Here is a 22,312-nt window from a genome sequence, read left to right as displayed (position 1 = left end):
CCAGCCTGTATCAATCTGCACACTCAGATCACTGCTGTTTACATGCTGTCATAGCTGTCATTATCTCTCTCTCTGTCCCTCTCTCTCTCGGCATCTACGACAGACAGAGGTTGTAGTGCGAGTCCAGGACCATTCACAGCTACTGCTGCTCTCTCTCGTTCTCTCTCTCTCTTCTCTGTCTTGTCAGAAGCTGCATATTGACTTATGCTGATTGGTCAGCATGAACTGTTCATCGCTCAGATGAACATTGAAAAAACACTATCAGGATTTTCCACTCCTCTTTTTGCTTCTTTCCTTTTCTGGCTTATTTTGGCGTCCATGACCTTTGCCCTCTGCCCTCCCTCCCTCTCTCCTCGCTTCCCGTCTCTGACTGCTTCCTCCTGCACCACAACCCCAAATAAACCCAGACAACATGATCAAAGGCGTGGAGGATGAGGCGCAGGCTGCAGTGCAGTGCAGGCTGCTCTCTGACGCATTCTTTCATGTCTGTTGGGGATTTGAGGTGAAAATGTCACCAGTCGGAATCAGGACTCATTTTGACTCCTTTTATAATAATAATAATAATTCCTCCAGCCCTCTCCTCCTCCCTCCCTCCCTTCATCCTCTTCTCCCTCTCCTCCTTTTCCTCCCTCCCTGCAGATCAAATTTGAGTGTTATGATTAGCTGTGAGAGCCTTGCGGACTTTTCCAATTAGGGCGCCCAGCGGCTTTGCTGGGAGAGTGGCGGCAGCAGCCTGTTGGAGGAGGGGGCGGGGGGGCAGGCAGGTATAGCGCTCTGACAGGCTGGGCTCTGAGTCAGTGCGTTTCGTCAGCCTGCTTAATTGTTCCCTGTCCGATGAAATCGGCGGGGGGCGGGGGGTTGACCTTTAAAACGCTCGCTGTGGCTGCGCTCCGAATCGCATACTTCTGCTTTTTACTACCAGTGCGTACTACAGCTACCCCTAGAAAGTACGTACTTTGCCCGCAGTACGCATCCAATTGGGACATACTACCTTGTCATAACACTGCGCCTTGAAATTTGGCCACATTCGTCCACAGCTGTCGCAACTCACACACGTGATGTAATTTCCGCTGCGCACAGTGGGTCACAATAGGCCGAAAAGTCTGCTGGCTTGCATTCTGCAAAATCTGACGCGATGTAGTAGGACATCCTGTTATTTTTGCCATACTACATGTGGCATACAATGTTTTGGGACATACTACATACCTTTTTGGCATATTATGTAGTAGGGAAGTATACGATTTGGAATGCAGCCTGTGTGTTCTTTTTTGTCCATCCCACAAAATTACCAGAGACCACCACTGGGGGTGCTAGACATCATTTTTCCCACTATAGCAATACATATTGCTTTGTACACAAAAAAAAAAATGAGTGCGAAGCTTTGTGGGGACGTCAAATACATGCGTGGAAGTGTTAGCTTGTATGTAACACAAGTATTATTCCACCGCTTAAAGGCTACAGAATTCCAAAGATCCAGTGGTAATTCTGAGAGGAATTTACTTTGGTCAGGTCTGGACAAATCCTGTGTTAACCAAATCCAAAATATTGTCCTTGGGCAAGACATCAAACCCCAAATTGCTCCCAATGCAGGGCAGCTGCCACCACTGGTGTGTGAATGTGTGAATGAGAGGCCATGGTAAAGGGCTTTGGATTAAAAAGCGCTATACAAGTGCAGTCTATTTACCATTGTAACTATAGACCTTGATAGACCTGATGGGGTCAGTACATTCATTCTTCTCATAAAGGAAAAGACCTGGAGGCGTAATCCTGTGTGGGGGCAGCCTGGTCTGCACTATGACTCAACACTAGTACTACTCTAGTGCGTGCGGGTGCATAGCTATAGTGAGCAAAACACATTTATTGAATGATACACCGCCAGCACTCATTTCAGCTTCAGATAAATTAATGATAGAACTGAACCAGTCACCCGGGAGACGGTGCGTCGGAGAGGAGGAGCAGCAGGACAGCAGGGGAACGTTGGATTCGACTGCCGGGGATCTAGAGCGGGGGGGGGGGGGGGGGGGGGGTCTGTGCAAATGAGGAATGAGTGTTGGTGAGATGGTGTGTAGTCCTGTGTACACAGAGCCGAGGATGCACCAGAGGCGCGCTCAGCGAGCGGTAGCCCTGTCGGGGTGGGAGAGGGATGGGTAAGTTGGGAACGGACTAGAATAGCAACAGAGCAGGAATGGAGGGGTTCTAGGGAGTTGAGACGCACCACACACTGACCTGGGGGAGAACCTCCTATCGTCCTCAGAAAGCCAGCGGAGGAACACGGGAGGTACATTTCAATGTGATTTTGCTTTGCTTTGGTTTAATGTGGTTCAGTTAGTCTACAGTCGGATGGTTGTGGTTCAGTTAGTCTACAGTCGGAGGGTTGTGGTTCAGTTAGTCTACAGTCGGATGGTTGTGGTTCAGTTACTCTACAGTCTTTGGGCTGTGGTTCAGTTAGTCTATAGTCTTTGGGCTGTGGTTCAGTTAGTCTACAGTCTTTGGGTTGTGGTTCAGTTAGTCTATAGTCTTTGGGCTGTGGTTCAGTTAGTCTATAGTCTTTGGGCTGTGGTTCAGTTAGTCTACAGTCTTTGGGCTGTGGTTCAGTTAGTCTACAGTCTTTGGGCTGTGGTTCCTGGTTCCTACCCAGGTCTCAGCTCAGTGAAAGGCAGTGTTGGTAATTTCATAGCCAGGAATGACTAATCTCTGATTGGTATTCTCCTCCTCACTCATCATACTCTGCGTAGACCTCCATGATCTCATTTCCTGTTATGTCTGTCTGTCTCTCTCCTTCCCCCTCTCTCTCCCTCTCCCCCCCCCATCCCCACCCCCTTTGCTCTCATATCCAGACAGAAACAATGTGATTTTTTAAATACTTATGAGCATGTATACGCACACACACACACACACACACACACACACACACACGTGCCCCCACCCTGCCCCTCCATTAGCATCATGGGAGCCAGTGAGCTTAAGAGTGGGGGGTTTAGGGGGGTGTGGGGGGGACTTGTCCATTGGTCCCCCATTCGTCTGCTGAGAGGCGATAAGGAGCGGTAAACAAAGACCCTTTAATGTAACTGTAAGCACCCTAGTGGAGTATGAGAGAGAGAGAGAGAGAGAGAGTGTGTGTGTGTGTGTGTGTTAGGGATGCAATCAATTAATCGAAAATCGATTAATTGATCGTTAAGGATTTACTCGATAATGGGTTTTTACTCTATAGGATTGTGTACCGTAAATCCTCTAATAGTATTATTTATTTACTGAGCCCCAGGCCTTTATTGGAGGTAGGCCTATATTAGAGGCAGGCCTTTATTTCTTAAAATTAAACTCTCATGGACATAATCCCTTAATTTCAGAACTTTTATTGCAAAAACGTTGCACAAATCAAAAAATATGCCCTGTGTCATCCAACAAAACAAATCAAAGTGGCCTACCGGTATGTAAACAGAAAGTGAAAGTTTAGTGGAAGTGGCTACTTTAACGCACACTCTGAGGCGACAACGCCACAAAAACTGTAAATGTATATAACCAGACAACGTTTGGTGATAACAATTTAGCTTTCTTTGTAGCTCAAAGTGTCCTCTAAACAATTCCTGTTTTCAAATCTAGCGGCAATGGGTCAGTTTTAAACTGGGTTGCTAATTTGGATGATAGCGCTGCAATTTGGAATCCTGGAGGGGGGCTACGTTAACTCCCATTCCACCAACTCCTATGGACAGTAGGCTAACGTTGGTACAGTAATATGGAATTCTAATACAATGACGAGGCATCGCCAAGCAATATTTTCAGGGAGACACTTCACAGAATTCATAGTGATGATTTGTGGTCGTTTTTATATAACTAAATATGTGCATAACAAGCAGAAAATATGAAGGTATACTCTCTATGATATTTAATTGTAGGAGAGTCTGTTACTTTTCCGTTGCAGTCGAAAATGTCGCTAGCACAAGCCCAGAAATCACTCTTGTCACTGCGTTTGGGCGTTACGACCACCACTCCCGAGTGCGGGCGTTAAGACCAACTTATACTTCTAACTTTCTTCCGCCCACCACCAGCTAGCCATGCTCTTTTCCTGTCAGCTAAGCGCAGTTCATCCTTCTGCTTTCTCGATGCAGATGCTCAGCCAGCACCGGGAGCTGAAGCTGCAGCCGTGCGTAATGTCTCAGCCATGGCTCTTCTTTTGGGCGAGCAGTACCCAGCCGCTCCTGCTATTGGCAACATGGACATGGAGGTTGAGAACTTTGTACGCGACATGCCCCCAAAACTGGATACAATCCGGAAGACTGGTGGAACGTTAACGCCACGAGATTCCCCAGATTGACACAGTTAGCACGCCAGTACCTCTGCATTCCCCCGACATCAGTGCCATCGGAGAGAGCATTTTCTAATGCTGGACTGCTTGTTACTAGGCTCCACTCCTGACCATGGATGTATTAATAGAACTCACACCGAACACGTCTGATCTTCCTTAACAAGAACAAGTAGGCCGCTAAATGTCAGATGTGCAGATTTCGTTAGAATAACAGAATAATTCGTTCTGTTACAGTTTTTCCTTATTAACCAAGTTCATTTTGGAGGAATGTTAAGTTAATGTTTTATTTTCATTTTAATAACCTAATTCCTAATGTTGAGAAAGGAATACAACTGATTGAGGAATGTTGAAGAGAAACTGATGAAACGGATTGAGGAACAAAAACGATTTATTATTATTATTATTATATTAATATTATTATAGCATTTTTATTGAATTAACCGATTAACTGATCGTTAACATTACCAATTATCGATAAAGAAAAAATCCTAACATTGACATCCCTAGTGTGTGTGTGCGTGTGTGCGTGTGTGTGCAGTTTGATCACATGTAGCTGGAAGGTTTAGGAAGTGTTTGCTGAGGATCCCAGTAGCTCCAATCTAAGCAAGTCAGGGAGGAGGGTTGAGCTGCTGTGTTGTGTGTGGAGGTAGTCAGGGAGGAGGGTTGAGCTGCTGTGTTGTGTGTGGAGGTAGTCAGGGAGGAGGGTTGAGCTGCTGTGTTGTGTGGAGGTAGTCTGGGAGGAGGGTTGAGCTGCTGTGTTGTGTGGAGGTAGTCTGGGAGGAGGGTTGAGCTGCTGTGTTGTGTGGAGGTAGTCAGGGAGGAGGGTTGAGCTGCTGTGTTGTGTGGAGGTAGTCTGGGAGGAGGGTTGAGCTGCTGTGTTGTGTGGAGGTAGTCAGGGAGGAGGGTTGAGCTGCTGTGTTGAGTGTGGAGGTAGTCAGGGAGGAGGGTTGAGCTGCTGTGTTGTGTGGAGCTAGTCTGGGAGGAGGGTTGAGCTGCTGTGTTGTGTGGAGGTAGTCTGGGAGGAGGGTTGAGCTGCTGTGTTGAGTGTGGAGGTAGTCAGGGAGGAGGGTTGAGCTGCTGTGTTGTGTGGAGGTAGTCAGGGAGGAGGGTTGAGCTGCTGTGTTGTGTGGAGGTAGTCTGGGAGGAGGGTTGAGCTGCTGTGTTGTGTGGAGGTAGTCAGGGAGGAGGAACTATAGATCCTAGCTCTGCTGCTCCTGAGTACTCCAAGTGATTAGCCTAGATGCTGTTTGTTTTTGCAACCTAGCCACAAATACCGCTCTCTCTCTCACACACACACACACACACACACACACACAGCTGTCCTGGGAGTACCTGGTGACCCCATTTGCTACTGAACCGCTGTTATTTTTTTAGTTGGAGGGGATGGGCTGGAATGAGCAGGAGTGTGCGGGCCCGTGGTTAGGAGGGGGGTGGGGGGGGAGAGGAGAGGAGGGGGGAGAGGAGGGGGGAGGAGGGGGAGGAGAGGAGGGGAGAGGAATCTCTCCCTGCTAGTCCTCGCTGTTCCTACATTCCTGTGCCTTAAAGGGGAGGTTGCCCTTTTCAAGCGACCTCTGTGAAAAACGCTGTAGCGCGGCGGTGTGGTCTGACGCCGTCAAACCAGCGATCAAAGCAAGTCCTTTCTGCTCCAAAAGGACAGTCCAGCGCCTGTCAAAGCGGCTCTAATTGTCTGGCGCTGTAGTAGTTTTGTCCTGCAGCCAGCCAGCCTGTTGGACGGTGAGATGAGAGGCGTTGTGTTCCGGTGGCCCGGGTCGTGATGTGGCCGGGACTTGGCTGACATTTCTGAGGCATGGTTCATTTTCCTGGAACTGGGGGGCTTGGGGCTGGGGGGCTTGGGGCCGGGGCTGGGGAGGTTGGGGCTGGGGCTGAGGCTGTGTGTAGACATGCCGTTCCTCCTCCCATCTCCTCTCTCCTCCTATCCCCCGCCTCCGCCTGCCCGGGTCAATCTCCCCCCTTGTCCTCCAATGACAAGCCTCCATCTACCCCATCCTCCAATGACAAGACTCCATCTACGCAATCCTCCAATGACAAGCCTCCATCCTCCATGTGGCCCTCCTGGCACTAATTAATGTCTTGTTGCAGTATTCAAAATGAGGAACCCCCCCCACACACACACACAATCTCTCTCTCACTCTCTCGCTCTCTCTTTCTCCTCCCTGCTCCTGTCATGTCCAATCAGCATCAACATGACCAGGGAAATTTCCCTTTCACTGTCTTCCTCTGCACTCAGAGAGAAAGAGAGGGATGGAAAAGAGGGAGAAAGAGACATTGTAGAAATGAGGAGGGGGGGGGGGGGGGGAGAAGGACAAATGATGTCATGCTATTTCCATAGCAGTTCAGGACCTTCTAACTGCCCATGAGTCACCAGTATCTGGTTCCTTTCAGACACAGTCGTGTGTATGTTTCCTATGGCGACGCCGAGGCCACCAGCTCCAGCCAGTCCGGCTCTCTCCGTGACCGGGTCCAGAGCAGTGTCTCATGTCTGTCTGCAGTGCGCTCCGTCAGAGTTAGACCCCGCCCCCGCCCCCCCAGGTGGTCAGATGTAGCCATCGCGGCCGTCATCGCCGGGCCCAGAGCAGAGCCCGGACGTGCGTCTGCGGCCACATACCTCCACGTCTCCGTCCAATGAGCAGTCTGGATCTGCAAGGTTTGAGATTGCACAGTCGCCAAAACCCCGGAAATTCCAAATTCTACGTCCGTCTCTGCGAGGACCGTCGGCCTGTTTTACCCATAATGCTCCATGCCCGGCGGGGTCCCACAACCAGCAAACAGGCCGGGTTCTGTTTACATCTGTGGCATATTATCTATTATCTTCCTCCTCCTCCCCCCCCCCCCCCGTTTTTATTTTGTCTGGAAATTGTCTTGGATTATTTCTACACATTTCTCCTTTGTCGCGGCGGAAGCCTGCGCTGAGTGGAGAGGATTATGCTGGTAAATACGCTCCCGTCGGTACAAAGCCCCAAAGCCACTCCGCAGAGAAAAAGAGGCCTCCCCAAGGGAACTGTGTCAAGCAGAGCCGTCACCCCCCCCCCCCCCCCTGACAAACCTTCACCCCCCCCTCACAACCCGCCGCCCGCTTATCTCGCCCTCACTCTCTCTAAATCCCCCTAGTTTCATCTTTATTTCAGCCTCGAGGAAGAAATCATTTCTAGCAGGCAGGCATAGAGAGGGAGAGAGGAGAGGAGAGGAGAGGAGAGGAGGAAGGGAGGGAGGGAGGGAGGGAGGGAGGGAGGGGAGATGGGGGAGGAGAGAGAGAGGGAGGAGGGTAGGCAGACACACACAGGCAGCCAGGCGGGCCTGCCCCTTTTTAAAGTCCACCTGTTGTGGTATGTGATTGTTCCGTGTCGTCGTGGCAGCGCCGGGCGGCTGTCACATGTCCGTCTCCCCGGCCCCAGGTGGGGGGCGGAATGCGTCCGTCTGCGAGAGCAGCGGCCGGGGGCCAATCACAACAGACCTTTGGGCCGTCCTGTGGGTTTAGACGTCGATCTGGCTCTCGCGTTCCAGCTCAGGAGATGTCTCTTTCCACTGTGGTCGGAATGAGAGATTCTCCCTCTTCTCTCCCTCTCTTTTTGTGGTATTTATTTACGGTGTGGGGAAGGGTCCCTGGCCCCTCGTATCTCTCCCCCTCCCTCTCCCTCCCTCTCTCTCTCCCTCTCCCTCTCTCTCTCTCTCTCTCTCTCTCTCTCTCTCTCTCTCTCTCTCATACTGTGTACACCTCTAATAAACACTTTCACTCTCTGCTTCACTTCTCCCAGCAGTATTGATGTAGGTAGAACCCTAGGCCCTCATCATGTGTATATACCTCTATAATAATCTCTCTCCCTCTCTCTCTCTCTCTCTCTCTCTCTCTCTCTCTCTCTCTCTGCAGTACAACTTCGTTGGGCGGATCCTGGGGCCGCGAGGACTGACGGCCAAGCAGCTGGAGGCGGAGACGGGCTGCAAGATCATGGTGCGAGGGAAGAGCTCCATGAGAGACAGGAAGAAGGTGAGCTCATCACACACACACACACACACACACACACACACACACACACACACACACACACACACACACACACACCTCTGAGTGTAGAGCTGGTTGCTGGTTGTGGAAGTGGAAAGGCTGAGGGGAGGGAGTAGAGTGGAAGGACAGGGTGATTAAAGGGCCCTGGGTCGGAGCCCCATGTGGACAGGGGCCTGCCTGTTATTGAGGGCAGAGCCAGCCTGTTTGTGTCATGATAACGATTCAGTCAATAGAGAGATTTCTCGTTCTCCACATACAGGAGGTTGGTATCTTGTTCTAGGTTACATCAGGCAAACTCCAATACACTGCCTTAAAATAAAATATATATTCCCCCCGTCAGAAAAAGTGAATACAGCACAGTGTTAGAAGCTCGATGTGTTCACTTGGCTGTGGTGTTTTGCTTTCCAACCCCCCCCCCCCCCCCTCTCTTCAATTGATATTGCCAAAGCAAGTGAAAACAAAACGAAATAACAAACAATAAAATGTAAACACAGTGTTCAACAATGTGCAAATAGTTGGACAAAGTCAAACATAGATAAATATTAGTTGTTTCAGTGGTGTTTGTGTTCCACTGGTTGCCCTTTTCTTATCGCAGCAGGTCACACATCTTGCTGCTGTGATTGCACACTGGCATTGCGGCTACTTGACCTTTCAAATCCTTCCTTGGTTTGTGTGACCCGTGGGAAATATATATGTTTCTAATATTAATATACAGTCGTTGGCAGGAGGTTGAAAAATGCAACTCGTTTTCGCCTTCTCTCGAGAGCCAGGTCTGTTTACGGCTTTTATCAACAGCAAGGCTACTGTACATAGTAAGGGCTTTCTTAGTTTTGGGTCAGTCTCAGTGGTCAGGTGTTCAGACATTGTGTTCTCTGTGTTTAGGGACAAACAGCTTTACAGTTTTCTATGATTCTTTCTTTTTTTCTTATAATTTTGGTGTTTGGTCTAATTTGGTAAACTTTGGCCTCCCCCCTCTCTCTCTCTCTCTCTAGTTAGTCAGGCAACACACTCGCTCTCTCTCTCCCTCCCTCTTATACACACACACACACACTTGCACTGGGTCTGCTCCCTGGAGCAGACTGCATCAACAGCGGGATGCTCAAGGATTCCCAGCGGATACTCAGTCCTAGAAGCTCACGCTCTGGGGCCGCCACCCCCCCCCCCCTCTCTCTCTCTCTCTCTCTCTCTCTCTCTCTCTCTCTCTCTCTCCCTCCCACTCTCTCTCTCCCCCCCACCCTCTCTCCCTCCCTCGCCCTCCTCTCCCACTCTCTCTCTCTCCCAATCTCTCCCCCCTCCCTCTCTCTCTCTCTCTCTCTCTCTCACCCCTCCCTCTCTCTCCCCCCCTCCCTCTCTCTCCTCTCCCTCTCTCTCTCTCTCTCCCCCCTCCCTCTCTCTCTCTCTCCTCTCTCTCCCTCCCCTCTCTCTCTCCCCTCTTGTCTATCTGTCTTGTCTTCTCCCCTGCCACTCTAGGTTAGTTATTCCCTTGTCTTCATTCCTCCATCACAGCAGCGCTTGGCTGTGGGGACTCTTAGACTCTGTGAATCTTAAGAGGGTTGAGAACACACACAGGCAACCAGGCACACACGCGTACACACACTCGCACACACACACACACGCACACACACACGCCTCATTTGGCATCGTGGCCAGCAGCTCATTTCATTTATCTATGATTACTTTTATACTCGTAAGGCTTGATGACCCAAGTCGTCGTCTTTTCCTTCATTTGTCTGGCTGTGTCCGCTGTCCCGCGTGCCCCTCCCTGCCGTCACACGCCAATAAAACAGCTAGCCACCCCCCCACCCCCCAGGCAGAAGAGGGTCACTCTCTCAGATACCAGACGGAGGGGTGTCTCTCATAAGGTACCCAAGGGCGGTCAGTGGGGTGGAATGGCAGCCCGGCAGGGCAGATTGGCAGAGTGCAGCCTCACAGGCGGATACGGCAGGGCTAAGCGCGGCAGGGTGCTCGCTGCCTGGCAGGCAGGCAGGTGTTTACTCAGGATCCATTAACGGCAGCGTTTTCAGCCTCTCAATAATTCAGCCTCACCGCTTCCTCCAGGGACAGAACGACTCCGCTGGCTAATGGGGAGGGAGAGAGAGAGAGAGGGAGAGAGAGAGGGAGGGAGAGAGGGAGGGAGAGAGAGAGAGAGAGAGAGATTGATTCAAAGAAGTGGGTAGAGTGGAAAAAAATGAAGGGAGGGAAGGAGAAGTTAAGTGGAAGAGAGTTGGGGAGGCAGATGACTACCTGGAGGAATTTTAGACTCACACAGTGTGGCGATGTGATTCTGGGGGAGTTGAGATGACCCAGCCCTGGACTGAGGGAGTTGAGATGACCCAACCCTGGTTTGAGGGAGTTGAGATGACCCAACCCTGGACTGAGGGAGTTGAGATGACCCAGCCCTGGACTGGGGGAGTTGAGATGACCCAGACCCAACCCTGGACTGAGGGAGTTGAGATGACCCAGCCCTGGACTGAGGGAGTTGAGGTGACCCAGCCCTGGACTGAGGGAGTTGAGATGACCCAGCCCTGGACTGAGGGAGTTGAGATGACCCAACCCTGGACTGAGGGAGTTGAGATGACCCAACCCTGGACCGGGGGAGTTGTCGGGAGGGAGGGGAGCTTGCACTGGAGAGGTGGATGCAGGGGTGCTGGTAGCCCCGGCCTGAAAATCAACCATATGTGCTCGGCCTAGTGCTTGTTCTCTATTTTATTTTTTAAGTACCTTGTGGTCTTGTGTCCATAAAATGCCAAAAGTGGTGTGTGCGTGTGCGCGTTCCCGCGTGCGTTCCCCTGTCTCTGTGAGTCAGGGCGGAGTCTTGGATGGGGGTGTTGATGGTACGAGGGAGGACAGGGGAGAGAGAGGAAGGTTAATCACCTGTCCCACGGTGATGCACTCCTCTCATCTTATCAGACAGCGGCTATACACCCCACATCACACACACAATGTGCGTTCTCAAGGGACTGATGTCACACACACACACACACACACACACACACACACACACACACACTTTAGGAAAACGTGGTCTCCTTAAATAAAAGCGCACCCAGTCCCTCCCCCCTGCTTTAAGGCTTCATGTCGGAGCAGGTCCACCACGCTGTTGTTGTAGTTATGTCTGACTCCGGTCTTCAGATCCCTTTATCGGCTCTGATCCAGGTAGCCTGCCCCCCCCCCCTAGCTCTGATTGGAGGAGGAGGCGGAGCTCTCCCCCCCCACCCCCCCTAGATCTGATTGGAGGAGGCGGCGGAGCTTCGGGGAGTATGATGTGACTCGAGTCACCGCAGGAGGAGTGTCGGCGCCGTTCATCCCCGTTCTCCGCAGCCTGGTCTCCCCCCTCCTGGTCCCCCCCCCCTCCTGGTCCCCCCCCTCCTGGTCCCTCCCCTCCTGGTCTCCCCCCTCCTGGTCCCCCCCCTCCTGGTCTCCCCCCTCCTGGTCCCCCCCCTCCTGGTCCCCCCCCTCCTGGTCCCCCCCCTCCTGGTCTCCCCCCCTCCTGGTCCCCCCCCCTCCTGGTCTCTCCCCTCCTGGTCTCTCCCCTCCTGGTCTCTCCCCTCCTGGTCTCCCCCCTCCTCCAGATCTCGTGCCGCGGCCCTCGGCTCCAGTCCAGCCTTCCTGGATCGGTAATCAATACGCCTCAGCTGATTGGCCCCTTGGCGGCGAGTCTAGCGGCGCTGTGTGCCGCGTTGTTACACAGGCTGAGTTATTCCTCTCAGGACGGCACTCCAGAGCCGCCCGGCGCTTCTCCTCCACGCCTCCGAGGCCAGCGAGGCTGATGAGAAAAGCAGAGGGATCTACCAGTGTTTTTCCGAGGGCTTCGGGGATGACACGCACACACACACACACACACACATGGAAACTTCTCCTATTCTCTGGAAGAGATGGTAGGGGCAACAGAGTGTGTGAACATGTCATGAGTACTTGGGGGTGTAGCAAATCTAATTTAGGAGAGCTACAGGTACTTATGAGATACTTTAAGTATAGCTCTTTTGTCCCATGCTTTATTAGCATGGATTGGATTTCCATGACCATCATGACGACCCCTATTACTCCCAATGACTTTTACTTATGTATAAGGTATGTAGCATTAAAGGGATAGTGCACTCAAAATAGCAACACATCGATGATTCCCTTTGGAATTTTCGGGCGGGCCACTTTTTAGTATGTACATGTTTTGAGCGAACCATCCCTTTTAATACACAGACACACAACAGAACCACTGGCACAGCCTTCAAAGTGAGGTATCGGCCTTTTGGTTTAACACGGGGCCGTGTCCTTTCCTGCCCCATCCTGTCCTGGGGGGCCCTCAGCCCGTCGTCTTGACCCGATGGCATTTCAGCCTGAAGTGCAGCATGCTGGGCCGGGAGGGGGGACAGCTGTCTACAACAGCGCTCGCTGTCTAACCTCCATTCCAGGGACGTGTTGATATAAACTGTATTTATAGCCGCTGGGCAGATGAAAGACTCTGGCCGACCGCAGGGTCTCATGGTGAGAGGATGGAACTTTCCTTCTCCAATACAAGCAGGCAGAGAGGAGGGGGGGGGGGCAGGAGAGGTCAGGTGAAGCCGACATATGGCCGTCTATTAATGTCGCTGTTTTCATGCCGTGCGTCTTCCTGTTGACAGACCAGCCTTGCTGTGGGGGCCGCAGACCTCACAATTCCCCTTCCTCTCCTGACTGTTGATTTTGGGTGGCGTGGTCACGGTACTGTGTGACCTCAACCCTGGCATCTGGCCCGACCGGCTCTCAGATGACCCTAGACAGAATTACGACGCACTTCACAAGGCCTTCCCAGCATGCCATGCAGTACCCCCCCCCCCCCCTCTACACACACACACCCCATACCCCTCCTCCCTCCGGTTTGTCATGCTGTCACTTTCTCTGAGGACAGCAGTGACCTTGTTCACAACCAGACTGCTGGTGAGGGAGTGAGAGGTGGAGTAGTTCTCTCTCTCTCTCTCTCTCTCTCTCTCTCGGTGCGGGGTGTGTGTGTATTAGTGAAAGTGTCAGGTGGTGGACAACCTGCTGAGCCCCCACAATGCTTTGCTGGTAATTATGGAGCTCAATCAGCAGGAATACTTCACAAACGAGCCGTTTTGTAAGGGCATCGGGGGGCGGGGCCTTTCAGCACAGCATCCATCACCAGCCAGCCATCCAGCCAGGGTTAGTATGCTAGGTTCAATAAAGCTGTCAAAACTGGGCAGGGAGGGGTGCAGATGGTTCCCTTTTATCCCATGACCTGGACCCGGCTATTATCTGCTGATTGGGTCCCTGGCTAATTTCATAACATCACTATTTTCTGAAGAGAAGGTCAGCTCTCTGAATGCCCAGGGAGGTGTGTCCAGCTCTGGTCCCTCTCAGGCCTGGGGCAGAGGAATGTTCCGGGTGGGTGGGTGGGTGGGTGGGTGTCTTTTGGAAGGAGAACAATGTGAAGCATGTCTCTGTGGTTTGAGGCCTTTTGTCTTTGAACCGGCCACAAGTTCACCTCAACCACACTTGTGCGTATCAGGGGAAGTGGTGAGTTTCTGCCTGCCATTCGCTCTAACCACCCTGACCTGTGTCTGCCTGTGTGTGTGTGTGTGTATCTCCGTCTGTGTGTGTGCGTGCGTGCGTGCGCGTCTGCCCGTGTGTGTGTGTGCGTCTACTTGTGTGTGTGTCTTCAGCGTATGCCTGGTTCCTGGTCTCTGTAAAAAGCTTGGTGTGCGCGTGGGGGCTTCTCTGACGAGCTTGAAGACCTGACCTATTCCAGCTCCTCCTCTCAGCCCACATAGTTGACGCTTGAGCCCATTCTGAGCAGATGGAAATGGGCTCTATTTAACGCCTCTGAAAGGCTCTAGCAGCGCTGGGAGCGGCCATTTGTTGTAAATGGGGCCCATCCTGCCTTTTGTACAGGAAATAACGTCGCCGTTTAGCACCTGAGTGCTTTGGCTCTCTCCTTTCAGAGGACCAAACGGCTCTCTCACTGAACCATTGTTACCTGGGATCTTTGTCCTGTTACACACACATAATGCGCACACACACACACACACTCGTGCGCGCACACACGCCACCCAGCATGAAGGCTGGAGTGCAGGTGCGAGAGGCTAGTCGGACTGAAGGGTGACGATCTCTGAAGCGTCCATCTTCGTCATTAGGTGTTAATTGCGACAGGGATAGCTGTCACCTTTGAAGCTCACATCTACCAAGAGTGTCCTTTCAAAGTTACAGCTAAACTGCTGACTAAAGAACCACGCTGTCATCCATCCATTTCTCTTCAGGTGTGTGTGTGTGTTACTCGCCTTGACTCCCCCTGTCATGCTCAACCAAAGACATGTCGCATACTGTACACTTACCGATTTTTCTCTCTCTCTCTCTCTCTCTCTCTCTCTCTCTCTCTCTCTCTCTCTTATCTCTCTCTCTCCTGTCTCTGTATCTCCCTCTCTTTCATTCTCTCTCCCTCCCTCTCTCAATTCAGTTCAGCTGGACAGGAAAACAGAATTTGTAACAGTATCTTAACCCCCCCCCCCCCCCCTCCCTCCCTCCCCCAGGAGGAGCAGAACAGAGGCAAGCCCAACTGGGAGCATCTGAACGAGGACCTGCACGTCCTGATCACGGTGGAGGATACCCAGGCCCGGGCAGAGGTCAAGATGAGGAGAGCCGTGGAGGAGGTGAAGAAGCTCCTGGTGCCTGCGGTGAGTACCATTGAGATGGCGTGCGTGTGTGTGTGTATATGTGTGAGAGAGAGAGAGAGGGGATGGGGGTGGTTGTCCACACCAAAAGCCACCCCGGACCCGCTGCTAATCCAGGTTTCTCGGGGACGGTTCTGTTCTGCGGATGCGCTGTGGGCTTGCGTGTCGCGTCGTCTTCGCCCGTCCAAACGCACCGTCCACGCGGCTGTGATCGGCCCGTGTGTGTGTGTGATCGGCCCGTGTGTGTGTGATCGGCCCGTGTGTGTGTGATTGGCCCGTGTGTGTGTGATCGGCCCGTGTGTGTGTGTGTGTGTGTGATCGGCCCCTGTGTGTGATCGGCCCGTGTGTGTGTGATCGGCCCGTGTGTGTGTGATCGGCCCGTGTGTGTGTGTGATCGGCCCGTGTGTGTGTGTGATCGGCCCGTGTGTGTTTTGTGATCGGCCCGTGTGTGTGTGTGATCGGCCCGTGTGTGTGTGTGATCGGCCCGTGTGTGTGTGATCGGCCCGTGTGTGTGTGTGTCCTGTTGACCTGCAGCTAGACCAGGGTGGTGTCACACGCACACCCCCCCCCCCCTCACAGCCTAGTGGAAAAACAAGAGTCCATCTGCCCCATGTTTCCACTCCCGCTCTCTCTCGCTCTTCCTGTTCCGTGCCCGGTTGCCCGCGGCGAACAGAATGCGCGGACAGCTGCCCCCTCGATCCCCCGTCAGAAGCAGCGAAGGAGGGGTCCGCCGACCCGCTGAAACCTCGCCGGGCCCCGGCCACGTCCATCTGTGATCTTGGCCCAATGACAGCGAAGACCGGCGGGGTCTGTCGTGCCGCTACGCAGCCCCACCCCTTCGCCACAGCCCCGCCCTTTCGCCACAGCCCCGCCCCTTCGCCATGGTTTCGCTGGCGTGGCTTCTTTGTGTCTTTGAGAGAGGATGAGCTCTTGCAGGACCGTTGTCCCCGCCAGCACAGCACGCACACACACACACTCACACACTAGGGCTGGGACTTTTGCCCAAAAATCATATTCGAAGTTCGTTTATTTATTAATAATAATATTCGAATATATTCGAATTATTATTAATAATATTTTTTACCATTAAATTCTTACAGAAAGACCTACCTAGGTTTTAAAATAAAGTTGTGCACATTCTGTCCACTAGTGGGCATTGTATCATAGGCAATATCGATAAGCAATGATGTTTTCAGAATGATTTTTTTATCAGATGTCTTAGTTATATCAAGATTAACTGCGAGGGGAGTCCCAGCCCAGCTGATAACCCTCCGTTGCGGGTTGGGGGGAAGCAACGGTCGGCTGGGATCCTGCCTCTCATAGTTAACCAGCAACTGGTCAGTGGACGGTACCAGGCAGCCTACGCTATGTCTGAATCAAAGAAGGTTATCAAACTAGCTGGCTAGGATCATTTAAGCATAACAATCCAACGGCTCCAACTCCCCCAAAAGAACCCCTCCACTGCACAAGCACCAACCCCAATAATAATAATAATAATAATAATAAGCACAAGCTACCGAGTGCAACGTTAGCCTTGCTAACGGAGATAATGCATTTGGAGGAGAGGGTTGCAGCTGGTGCTAAACTAGGCAAAGGAAGAATATTTTGTGGACTATTATCACATCCATTTCACAGTTGGGATTATACAGAAAGGTGAGGATCGAGCGTGTTGGATGACCAACTCAAATGCCTGGCTAGCTCAATATTGTTGTGAGCCGGAGCCCGTCGCTTTCACTGGATGACTCGTGAAGCATGCTACATTTATCTCGCATACTAAACATGTTTTCGTGGAGTAGTATAGGTATGTACTAAATCGCATGTAGTAGGCGAGTTGCAGTATGTACTATATAGTATATGGACATTCAGACACGGCCCAAGCTCCTTGGTAAGGGCTGGGTAAGGGCGATCAACCTCCTTGTTTACATTTTTACTTGCTTACCGATTGGCTATTTGGATCCTGCCGTCACAGTCATACAACGACTATTTTTTAGTAACTAGTTAGTAGTTACTAGTTAAGACAACGCCTAAATTGCCGTGGTGCAACCGAAATTAGACACCAAACTAATATGCGACTAACTAGTAGCAACTAAGAGTTTAGTCAGTGTTTAGGCATGACTACATGCTTGGGTTTATGGTGCGTTCCAGGCAACCCGTAACTCGTGTTTTTCCGACGTCCTACACGTGAAAATGCTCTGGAATGGCAGTAGCCTACATCGATCTGTACGAGTTCACGGGTGGGAAGTTACGGGTTTGACTGCCATTCCAGAGCATTTTCACGTGTAGGAGGTCGGAAAAACACGAGTTACGGGTTGCCTGGAACGCGTGCTAACTAACGTCACCTCCTACAGGAGCCCAGGTGTCCAATAGCCTTGCTAATGAGCTCGCGATTGCAACTTCACCAGGCGTGAAAAACCCTCTGAATCTGAATCAAAAGCAACGTTTGCTAGCCAACACATTTACAAAAAATTATGCCTATAACAGGTTCGAATATTAAGGGCTGCCTAATATTCGTTCGAATACCAGTATTTCTGTCAATATTCGAATTATATTCGAATCCCGAAGTTCGGACTCCCAGCCCTATCACACACACTCACACACACACTCACACACACTCACACACACACACGCACACACGTTGTGGAAGGAATGCGGTCTCTGGAGCCCTGTCCCCCCTGAGGCTCGTCCTCTAACCCTGTGAGGACAGGAGAAGAGTCTCCTGTAGTGTTGCACGATATATACCGGTACCAATGGTCTACCACGGTGCCAAAACGTGACGGTGCCAACTATACTATAAGCTCTATACAATGGTACTACCGTTGAACACGGCAGGGGGACAATGTTACCTCTGTTCCCAAATTCACTGGTTTCTGCTAATGAGAAGACTGGCTTGCGACACCGTTGTGCAGCTCCCAATTTGTTGGCTCGCGCACACATGCAACTCCGTAGTCACAATACATACGACATTAGACGTTACCTGTATGCCTGGGCGCGAGCCAGTCTTGTTCTCACTAGGCTGTCGTAATGTAAGAAGCGTTCTCTAGCTCCGAGTCCGCACCATCAAATCATTTGACAAATGTAACATTATTGAAGAAACATAGCTCTTAAAAGTTTAATATGGAACTATTTTGGTTTTAAACCATATAAACAAGGAAACGCTATAGATGATGGCCGTCCGTTGTGCAGGCGATGCAGCAATGCCGTACAGGCAAAAGGAGGCAACACATCAAACTTAATAAAGCATCTAGCTTACAATCTCATCATCCAGACCTTGCACTGGAATACAGACGAGCTAATGAGGTTAGTATGACTTTATTTGTTATAACTAGCAGTGTTCTTGCCATTAGCTAATATTACAAAAAATAATGAATAAACCTCTTAGCTAAAGCGTGTGCTGCTGTTGCTAGCTAGCCAGCCAGGAGGGTCAAACCAGAGGCCACCGACCATGTGAACCCCATGACGTCCATCTAGCACAACTTGGACAGAGTAATGTTGAAGAATGCAGTAGAGCTAAGGGGGTCGTGCAGAGTCGGCAGAAACCTCAACTTGGCACTTCCACGAGGGCTGGAAGCACCAGTTCTTCAGAACATACAGGGGGTGAGATGGGTGCACCAAGAGGACCTTAAGATTCTGTTGTATGAGGATCTGCTGTCCTGGATGAGACCCCAGTCGAGGGGCTTTTGGGTCAAACTCTGAGGATCATCTGGGGGATGACTGAGCAGAGAGTAACACAGTCATGTCTAGATTCATTGAAATGAAACAACATGCAATGCTTAAACTAAACAATATTTTTATTTTTAACAAACATATAATATATCTTGTACTAATCACATTCATTAAAGTTTGAATATTTAAGAGTAGAATGTAACCAACATTTCTGACTGTATTTTGAACTCTAACTGAATCAAACGATGGAGAACAATGGCTGTTAGTCACAGAATGGCCCAACAAGTCATGTGATTATTTTGACAACTGTATCTGTGTAGTGTTCATTGGGAATGTACTAGATAGATTTTGTTAGATGTCAGGATGACTTTGTAACAATGAGCATGTGATGACCATGAGATGATCACTCTATATGAGGTCATGTACCTTTGATTGGTTGAAATTGAATGTAATGTTTTAAGAGAGGGAGGAGTGCTTACTTTGATTCGTTGAAATTGATGTAATGCCTGATGTGATGGAAGGAGAGAGAGATTAGAGAGAGTGAAAGACGGAGCAGCTTCTTGGGACTCCCCTAACTGGGGGCCTTGACCTGCAAAGGAGAGTCCCCAGCCTATAACTGTAGAAAGTGAGCAATCTTATATGACGAAAATAAATTCTCTGATCTGAAAGTAAAGAAATTTCAGAAAGAAAAGAGGACTCAGAAAGAAGCTTCCAGAAAATCTCTCAGATCTGATCTGAATTTAAAGGCGCCCGACCCAGAAAGGAGTTTCTGAGTCCTCGCTAGAGAGGAACGTCGAAGAAAGATGCTGCTCTTGACAAAACATCTGATAAGAAAGAGCAGACTAGGCCAGGCTGCAGCTGGGTAAACTCTCTCTGACCAAGGTTACATTTGTATGATTTTATTTACTTATTTATATTTCATTTAATTACTATTATAATTCATTTATTAATTATTTGCTTTTGCTACTGCCCCAACAATCAATTAATTAAAGAAGTAAAGTTTCCATTTAAAGTTCTCTTCCTAGAGGGATGGGCTCAGATAGGCTAGTGTCCCTCTCTTCTATTAGTAAAAGGTTAGTTTATGCAGCTCAGGATCTGACCGGCTACCCTGGACTCTAAAGAAACATTTCCCTGCAGTAAAAGAAGACTTACTGTTAAATTAATTTCTAGCAACCACACCAACAGACATCTCAATGAGTAGAGCCACAGTTAAATTGTGTGGTCTCCGAATTGTATCCAATCTATCAGGTCACAGGAGGGGTGCAGTTTGGGTACAGTGGGGAGGGCACAGGGCCGTATGTGGTCAGAGGCTGGACGAATCTACTCTCTCCCAGCTTAATAATTATTCATTAGAATCCCATTGAGGGTGAGGCCCAGTGGGCTGAGTAATGAATGTCCCTCAGAGGGAAGCAGGAGCCGGGCCCTTGGACTGGGGCTCCGGGGAACACATGCACGCGCACTCACACTCAGCTGGTGTACTACCTAGAATCGATGTGTTTCCCATGCATTTTAAGTGGTATGTACGTGTGGATAATGGAACACAGTGACACACACACACCAGCAGACTAAGCCCTCTCTGGCCATGACACTCATGCTGTGAGCGTGATGCAGTGTGAGTCAGTGTGACCAGAGGGTGGGCAAGCAGCCGGAGAAATTAATAAAATACACACGTGTTCTCAGACACACACACACAGACACCCACCGTTCCCCGTGGAATCGTGCGTCTTCCCACCCTGCACTCCGAACGGAGCAGACGAACAGCTAATCGGGGGTGGTGTCGCCTTAAACGGCCTCCCTCGTCTTCAGAAAAGATCTCCCCGGTTCCCGGTCTGAGCAGTATTGCGGAGGTGGCTCGATGACTCCACCCGTCCCACGTCGGCCCCTGTTACGAATGCTCTGGCCTCACTGGCTTCCCGCTGTGTTGAACTCTCCCCTTACGCCTTGACTGAGGTGACCGGCACCAGCGAGGATGACCTCTGTGACCTTCAGGCCAACTGAAGAGAGGTCCTACGTGTGCTAGGCTAGCTAACCAATGACTAATGCCAGTGATTCAGAAGCCACTCCTCAATCATCAACTTCTTAGTCTTCTCATTTTCAACACCATGAATGTCTCTCTCTCTCTCTCCCTCCCTCTCCCTCTCCCTCTCCCTCTCCCTCTCCCTCTCCCTCTCCCTCTCCCTCTCCCTCTCCCTCTCCCTCTCCCTCCCTCTCTCTCTCTCTCTCTCTCTCTCTCTCTCTCTCTCTCTCTCTCTCTCTCTGTGTGTGTGTGTGTCCCAAAATAGCGGCTAGTTAGTGCTATCTAGCCGGACCCCGGGGGTACTCACTCTACCCTGCTTCTGGTCCAGTCTTTGTCACCAAGGGTGGGTGAGGAGGAGACAAGTAGGCAGTAATGCCCTTTATCATGCTAAACGGAATTGGATTAAACTGTGGGACGGCCAATCGGAGCCCGGCTACCAGCCTCTAATGAAGGGCATCTTTTCTGCATTTGGCGCCGTGAAATCGTCTTTATTGAATTGCACAGGAAATAAAATGGGGTCACAGTCGGGGAGGTTTTTGTGTGCCGACTTCCTCTTTCTCTTACAAGAAAGCGGCTGATTGGATGGGCGTGAGGGGGGGGGGGGTGTATGGAACAGCTGCCTGAACCTCGTTTAGGATACAGGCCTGTTATCTCCCCGACCGAAACTCCCTTCTGTTAGGGATCACTGTTTGAGAGCGTCCTCTGCTGATTGGCTCTCAAGTCGGGCTGCCCTCTCGCTGCCCATGCCCGCCCACGCCCCCTCGCCAGGCTTGATATAGACAGCTGGGAGAGGGTGCTCATGGGAAGTGTCAAGGGTTCAGCCCCTCCCCACCGCACCTCTCGCTGGTGCAAATCCCCAATCCTGCTGAACTCTTCAACTCCCCGCCAACTGGGAGCAGGGGAGAGATGAGAGAGAGGGAGAGGAACGTGGAGAAGAGGAGGAGAGCTTGATTGAGCCGTTCTTTCATGTGCGGGCCTATCGCACTGATCCAGCCCCCCCCCCCCTCCCTAACCCCCTGCCCCCCCTCCCTAATGGCCACCGGCCCGCCTTACATCTCCGAGCTGTGGTTGCCACAGCGCTGCTCTCCCGCCGTCTCCTGAGGCAACCTCAAACGCCGCCCCGGACGTTGCCCCAGTGCCCCCTGGGTAACCCCACGCCGCGAGCTGCTGCTGCAAAGTCTCTGGTGGCTGAACACACTACTCTGATTGGCTGATAGAGCCCCCCGCCCACCTGTCTGTCGGGGTCAGATGAATGATGTGATTGGCCTGGAGTGTTGCAGGCTCCCTCATGGGCTTGGCTGCTCAGCCATGTTGTTGGGGTCGTTTGTTTGTTGTTTACTTCTATTGGGATAAATAAAGGTCCATGGATCTTTGAGTATGTGACATGGTAGGGGAATGTTCCAGCGGTCTTCCAACAGGATAGGCAGCACTTTCTCTCAACAATCATTCAGATCCTAACGAGCTTTGTGGCGGTAATGTGGCGTGGTGCGAGTGTCCTAATGCAGACTGGGTAACGGCTGTGGCCCGCAGCTGCCAACTAGACACACTCAACATGCGCGTGCACACACACACACACACACTCAAGATGCGCGTGCACACACACACACACACTCAAGATGCGCGTGCACACACACACACACACTCAA

At 51.2% G+C, this 22,312-nt stretch overlaps 1 protein-coding gene across 1 annotated transcript in view; it reads left to right on the top strand.

Annotated features, from left to right (window-relative positions):
* LOC311309654 (protein quaking-A-like) overlaps positions 1 to 22,312 on the top strand; it is a gene marked incomplete at its 3' end in the record, with an annotated part of 62,051 nt that overhangs the window by 32,124 nt on the left and 7,615 nt on the right. The window contains exons 3-4 of the mRNA XM_084438984.1: positions 8,190 to 8,306; positions 14,846 to 14,989. Of these exons, the coding sequence (XP_084295110.1) occupies positions 8,190 to 8,306; positions 14,846 to 14,989 (261 nt within the window). The remainder of the gene's footprint in view (positions 1 to 8,189; positions 8,307 to 14,845; positions 14,990 to 22,312) is intronic.

This window comes from Borostomias antarcticus, assembly GCF_949987555.1.
Source record: "Borostomias antarcticus genome assembly, chromosome: 5".
Lineage (NCBI taxonomy): Eukaryota > Metazoa > Chordata > Actinopteri > Stomiiformes > Stomiidae > Borostomias > Borostomias antarcticus.
This window is presented reverse-complemented; position numbering and strand designations above follow the sequence as displayed.